Source organism: Arachis hypogaea, chromosome 11 (genome assembly GCF_003086295.3).
Source record: "Arachis hypogaea cultivar Tifrunner chromosome 11, arahy.Tifrunner.gnm2.J5K5, whole genome shotgun sequence".
NCBI lineage: Eukaryota > Viridiplantae > Streptophyta > Magnoliopsida > Fabales > Fabaceae > Arachis > Arachis hypogaea.
The window spans coordinates 50527620-50534191 of record NC_092046.1 but is presented as its reverse complement, the minus strand read 5'-3'; the positions used below and the strand labels follow the sequence as shown (position 1 = coordinate 50534191).

General features: G+C 50.4%; 1 protein-coding gene across 1 annotated transcript; it reads left to right on the top strand.

Moving 5' to 3' along the window:
• Positions 1 to 1009: 1009 nt before the first annotated feature.
• Positions 1010 to 2871, top strand: LOC140176115 (uncharacterized). Its single transcript, XM_072205994.1, has 2 exons — positions 1010 to 2381; positions 2441 to 2871. The coding sequence occupies exons 1-2, from the start codon at positions 1010 to 1012 to the stop codon at positions 2869 to 2871; spliced, it is 1803 nt and encodes a 600-aa protein (XP_072062095.1).
• Positions 2872 to 6572: the final 3701 nt, after the last annotated feature.

Sequence of the window (6572 nt, the reverse complement as noted above, 5' to 3'; positions counted from 1 at the left end):
CGAGTCACCGTACCCACTTGCCTGGTGACCCGGCCACGCACCCTCCTTGCCAGCTGCATAAAAGTTGGGGAGAAGGAAACTTCCTGGAAGGAGGCCTTCTCCTTTGGGGCCCACTTTTGTGACAAGGTATACAAGGGGAGGGTCCTACCCCTCCCCCAAGGTACGTCACACATATCACCTTACCCACTTTTCGCATGCACACCTGACTGACTAGAGCGTCAGAGTGTCTTTGCAGGTGGCACCCCTCTCTCCACACCAAGATCTTGGGACGTCGGCTTCTCCAGCTCCAACCCCGCAACTTGGAACCAGGCGATACCCCACCTTATCAACCGAAGGACCTCCCCGAACCGTCCAGTACCCGAGCAACTGAACATTGGTGCTGTCTGTGGGGACCGCCTAAATGGACGTCGTACAGGGTCCTGGAGAACCAGGCCGCGGGGCCGAGCCCAGAGGGGAAGCCTCCGTGGCTTCCTCTCGGGAGCGCACGAGGTCTCCTCCACGACGACCCGAGCCGTCTTCACAATCTCAAGAGAGATGCCCCTTTGGGGGGACAGGTAGCAATAGCGCCAGAATAATGTAGGAATTGCGTCACAGGATGCAGAACTTGGAGCGCCAGCTGGCAGATCAGGAACATCGTCAACGAACTCCCGAACCAAGCTATTCCCGTTCTCCCGTGACACGGGGAAGAACTCCTCAGAGAAGTCACTCCCGGCGCAAGCCTAGCCCATGATCTGAATCTGAACGCATCTGGGAGGAACAGGAATGCCCAAGAAGACGTCGTGATCCCGTGATATATACCCGGCCTGAAAGGCGACGTGCCACAGGGTGCGACCGGGAAGACGGCGAAGAAAGGCCGAGGAGAATGCGGTGACCCGTGATAATGGGCACAACCCCGTTTCATCGTTCCATCCTCGAGGTCCGGCTACCAAAGCACGTTGATAAGCTGACGAACATGAGGTACGACGGAACCCAATACCCGTAGGAGCATCTTACGGCCTTCGAGGCCAGAATGAACTTGGAGGGAGTAGGAGACGAAGTAAGGTGTCGCGCTTTCCCGGTCACTCTGGCGGGACCTACAATACGGTGGTTTAACAGCCTCCCGCAAGGCTCCGTTGCTAGGTTTTTGGACATAAGCCACACTTTCTTGGCCCAATTCACTACCCAAATTGCGAAGGCAAAACACCCGATCAACTTACTCGTGGTGACACAAAGGCCCGGCGAGCCGACCAGAAAATACTTGGACCGGTTCAACGATGAATGTTTGGAGATCGACAGGATAACTGATTCGATGGCCAGTTTGTGTTTGACGAATGGACTCTTGAATGAGGATTTCAGGAAGCACCTCACCACGAAGCCGGTATGGACGATGCAAGAGATCCAAAGCGTGGCCAGGGAATATATCAACAATGAAGAAGTCAGTCAAGTCGTGGCAGCCAACAAACGGCAGCCCGCCTACAATCAACCTCGGCAGCACGGTGGCGGGAAAAGGCCGAAGGAGCATGCCAGAGACGGCGGGCTGAGCAAGACATCCAGGCCATTTCCCCAAATCGGAAAATTCACCAACTACACCCACCTCACCATTCCCATCATAGAAGTTTATCAGCAGATAGCTGAGAAAGGAATTCTATCGAAGCCCCGACCTCTCAAGGACAGAACCGGGGGGAACAAAAGCCTCTATTATGATTATCATAAGGGCTACGGACACAAGACACAGGACTGTTTTGACCTGAAGGACGCGCTAGAACAAGCGATCCAGGACGGAAAGCTGGCTGAATTCTTCCACCTCATCAGGGGGCCGAGGAGACGAGATCGTGACCGCGAGGGAGAGGACAAGACCCGTGCAGTGAAGCTACGTCATGAGCCAGAGGACAACGAGCACGGCCTTAACATAGTGAACGTGGTAACAGCAAGAGACGCGGCTCCAAGGTGGAGGTCGGCACACAAGAAGGACGTCAAGGTCTTGGCGGCCTCCTCGTCTCCTGCGCGAAGCTCCAAGAGGGTTCCGCCTATGTCGTTTGGTACAGAGGACCAATGGTTTGACGAGGTGTCAGAAAACCCTCCCATGGTCATCACGGCCAGAGTGGGGACCGGCCTCATCAAGCGGATCCTCGTAGACACCGGGGCTGACTTGAATATCATGTTCCGTAACGTGTTCGATGCCTTGGGTCTCCGGGATGCCGACTTAAGGACTCACCAGCACGTTGTCGTAGGCTTGGGAGACTACTTCATCAATCCCGACGGGACAATCTCCCTACCGATATCCGTAGGACTAGGACAGGGAAAAAGATCGGTAATGGCTGAGTTCGTGATTCTGCGAGACTCCACGGCCTACAACGTCATCCTAGGAAGAAAGACTATCAACGATCTCGGGGCAGTGATCAGTACAAAGATGTTGATAATGAAGTTCATCGCTGATGATGGATCTGTCGGATCCATAAAGGGAGACTTGGAAACGGCAGTCACTTGCGACAATGCAGTCTCTCCTTAAGGAAGAAATCCAAAGAAGCATCGGGAGTATTCCTCGCCGACCTGGACGCTAGAGTCGACGACAAACCCAGACCCGAACCCGAACCAGAAGGGAACTTAGAAAGATTCAGGGTTGGCGACACAGAGGAAAAGTTCACTTTTGTGAACAGGAATCTCCCACATGACCTGAAGGAACCTTCAATGGAAATGATTAGGGCTAACGGCGACCTATTTGCCTGGACGCCAGCCGATATGCCGGGGATAGACCCGCAGCTCATGTCGCATCGTTTGGCCGTCAGAGCGGGGGCCAAGGAGGTCACTCAGAGGAGAAGGAAAATGTCACAAGAAAGAGCAGAGGAGGTGGCCAGGCAGACTGCCAGCCTTCTCGAAGCGGGATTTATCTGAGAACTCGACTACTCGACTTGGCTGTCGTATGTAGTTCTGGTTAGAAAGCATAATGGGAAATGGAGGATGTGCGTAGATTACTCCGATCTTAACAAAGCATATCCCAAAGACTCCTACCCCCTCTCCAACATAGATGCTCTCGTCGACGCGGCGGTGAGATATCGGTATCTGAGCTTCACGGATGCTTATTCTGGCTACAATCAGATATCGATGCACCGGCCTGACGAGGAGAAGACGACGTTCATAACACCAGGAGGAACATACTGCTACAAGGTAATGCCGTTCGGGCTAAAGAATGCAGGGGCCACCTACCAAAGGTTGATGAATAAGATATTCAACGACCTTATAGGCAAAACAGTGGTAGTATACGTAGATGATATCTTAGTAAATACCACCTGACCTGATAATCTCATAGGTGATCTGGAAAATGTATTTGCCTGCCTCTAACAACACGGCATGAGGCTCAACCCACTTAAATGTGCCTTCACCATGGAAGCGGTGAAATTCTTGGGGTTCATGATAACCCAGAGAGGGGTAGAGGCCAACCCGGAAAAGTGTGAAACAGTACTCCAAATGAAGAGCCTGGTGTGCATCAAAGACGTTCAAAGGTTGATAGGGGGGCTCACCGCGCTATCACGGTTTCTCGGGGCATCGGCTGCTAGGGTGCTACCATTCTTTAACCTGATGAAAAAAGGGATAGCATTTGAATGGACCCCGGTGTGCAAAGAAGCATTCGAGCATTTCAAAGAGATTCTTGCAACACCACCTATTCTTGGGAAGCCTAAGGTTGGAGAACCACTATACCTGTACTTGGCCATAACGGATGAAGCAATGGTGGCGGTTTTAGTGCGAAAAGAAGGAAAGATTCAACAACCAATCTACTTTGTGAGCAAAGCGCTAGAAGGAGCAGAATTGAGATACATCAAATTAGAGAAGTTGGCACTTGCACTCATGACCTCTTCCCGTAGATTATGACAATACTTCCAGGGTCATCAAGTGGTCATGAGGACAGACCAGGGAATTTGCCAGGTACTCCAGAAACCCGACTTAGTGGGAAGAATGATGACTTGGGCTATCGAGCTCTCCCAGTATGACTTACAGTATGAACCCAGGCATGCGATTAAGGTGCAGGCCATGGCCGATTTCTTGGTAGAAGTAACGGGAGACCCAACCAAGGCAACGAACATACGGTGGAAGCTCCACGTAGACGGGGCCTCCAACCAAACGTTCGGAGGTGCCAGAATCATTTTGGAAAGCCCAGCCGATGTCATATATGAACAGTCGATCAAGTTCGAGTTCCCAGTGTCAAACAATTAAGCGGAGTACGAGGCCCTTCTGGGCGGCTTAATCCTGGCCAGGGAGGTCGGAGCCACAAGGCTAGAGGTGTGTAGTGACTCGCAGGTCATTACCTTTTAGGTCAATGGGACCTACCAAGCCAGAAATTCACTGTTACAGAAGTATCTGGAGAAGGTCAAAGAGTTGAGCAAACAATTTGAGGAGGTCACGATCCAACAATTTCCGAGAGAAAGGAACACACGGACAGACCTCCTGTCCAAGCTAGCAAGCACAAAACCAGGGGCCGGCAACCAGTCTCTCATTCAGGGTTTGGTAAAGGAATCATCTGTGGTCCTGCAACTGATTCAATCAGAACCCTCTTGGATAGACCCGATCATTGATTTTCTGGAGAAGGCAAGGCTCCCCAGCGACAACAAGCTGGCCAAAATGATAAGGCGAGAAGTGGTCAAGTATGCAATCATACAGGGCCAGTTGTTTAAGAAAGGAATCAGCCAACCCTTGTTGAAATGCCTACATCCCAACCAAACGGACTATGTGCTCAGAGAGGTCCATGAGGGGTGCTGCAGTCACCACATCGGGGGCAAAGCTTTAGCAAGAAAGCTCATCAGAGCAGGGTATTACTGGCCATCGATGATGAAGGACTCCAAAGTGTTAGTAAGAAAATGCGTCAAGTGCCGGGAGAATGCCAATTTCCACAAGGTGCCGGCAACCGAGCTAAGCCTATTGACGTCCTCCCGACCTTTCTCACATTGGGGAATCGACCTCCTGGGACCCTTTCCGGTCAGTCCAGGGCAAGTCAAGTACCTCATAATTGCTATTGATTACTATACCAAGTGGATAGAGGATGAGCCACTGGCCAGCATATCCTCATCCAATTGTCGCAAGTTTTTGTGGAGACAAGTGGTAACTCGATTCGGCATCCCTGAGGTCGTTATCTCTGATAACGGGACGCAGTTCACTAATAAGAAGTTCGTAGAGTTCCTCGTCGGTTTGGGCATAAAGCAAAAGTTCTCATCTGTGGAACACCCCCAGACGAACGGCTAAGTTGAGGCAGTGAATAAGGTCATCTTGGTAGGCCTCAAGAAGCGCCTGGAAAAGAAAAAGGGAGCATGGGCTGATGAACTCACCTCTGTCCTCTGGTCCTACCGCACAACCCAGCAATTGTCCACAGGAAAAACCCCATTCCACTTGACATACGGGGTCGATGCTATGATACCTATAGAGGTCGGCGAGCCGAGCCCAGGGTTGCTTCTGGGAGGAGTAGAGGAAGCTGTAAAGAAAGACCTAGTAGACGAGGCTAGAGAGATGACCCATTTGTCAAAAGCAATGCCAAAGTACTCAGGAGAGAATTCTAACAACATGACCTGGTCCTGCGGCGCAACAATATCAGGATGCCGACTCAGTGGGAAGGTAAGCTGACGGCTAACTGGGAAGGCCCTTACAGGGTCAAAGAGGTGATTGGTAAGGGCGCCTACAAGTTGGAAAGACTCGACGGCAAGGAAGTCCCGAGAACGTGGAACGCGGGTAACTTAAGAAGATTTTATTCTTAGCCCAAACATGCCGAGTAGGCGACCTGACCAGCTCAGTAAGACCCGTGTTTCGCTTTATCATAAAATAATTTACTTCTATTAAATACTTATCCTTGCAATAGACTTGTTCAACTGCCGATTAATGTCCACTTATTAAATTTACTTTTTCCCTTTTATACATTCTACGACAACAAATTTCTTATGATACATGCTAAATGAAGTAACGACATGGTATCCCGGGACTGATCACCCCGGAAACCAACTAAGTTAACACCATAACAAACGGTTGTAGCAATAATGAAGCCACAACTTGGCTTTGTCAAATTACCAATGCAACGGTAAACAAATGCAATCGACAAGCCAATAATAACAAAACGGTAAGAAAATGCACTATCGAGTAAGCGAGGAAAAACAGTAATCATAAGCCGACCACGCGACTACTAAAGCAGTTCAAAGTTGCAAGATCCAACATGCACAACAACAAAGTTCATCAAACTACACGACAAGGTCCACAAAAACAAAAAATTAGAAAACTCATACAAGAGTACGGAGATCACTTCTTCGGCATATCGACAATCTTGCCGTCCTTGATGGTTTTAAAGACCCCGATTGCCGACGTGTCAAAGTCAGGAGCCACGAGCTTCATTTGGGCTTTAAGGGCCTCTGCAGTCATCAAGATAGCGCTCTTCCCCTGTTTCACGGTCTTTTTGTACCTCTTCTTAAATCCTTCATCTTCGGTTTGAGCAGTCTTGGCCAATGAGGTGGCCTCGTTGCGTTCTTTTTCCAAAGCAGCCACCCGACCCTGAGCAGTGTTGAGCTGGCTCTCCAGAGTAATCTCCCGCTTGGCTAGCCGGGAAACAGCTGCATCAGAAGTCT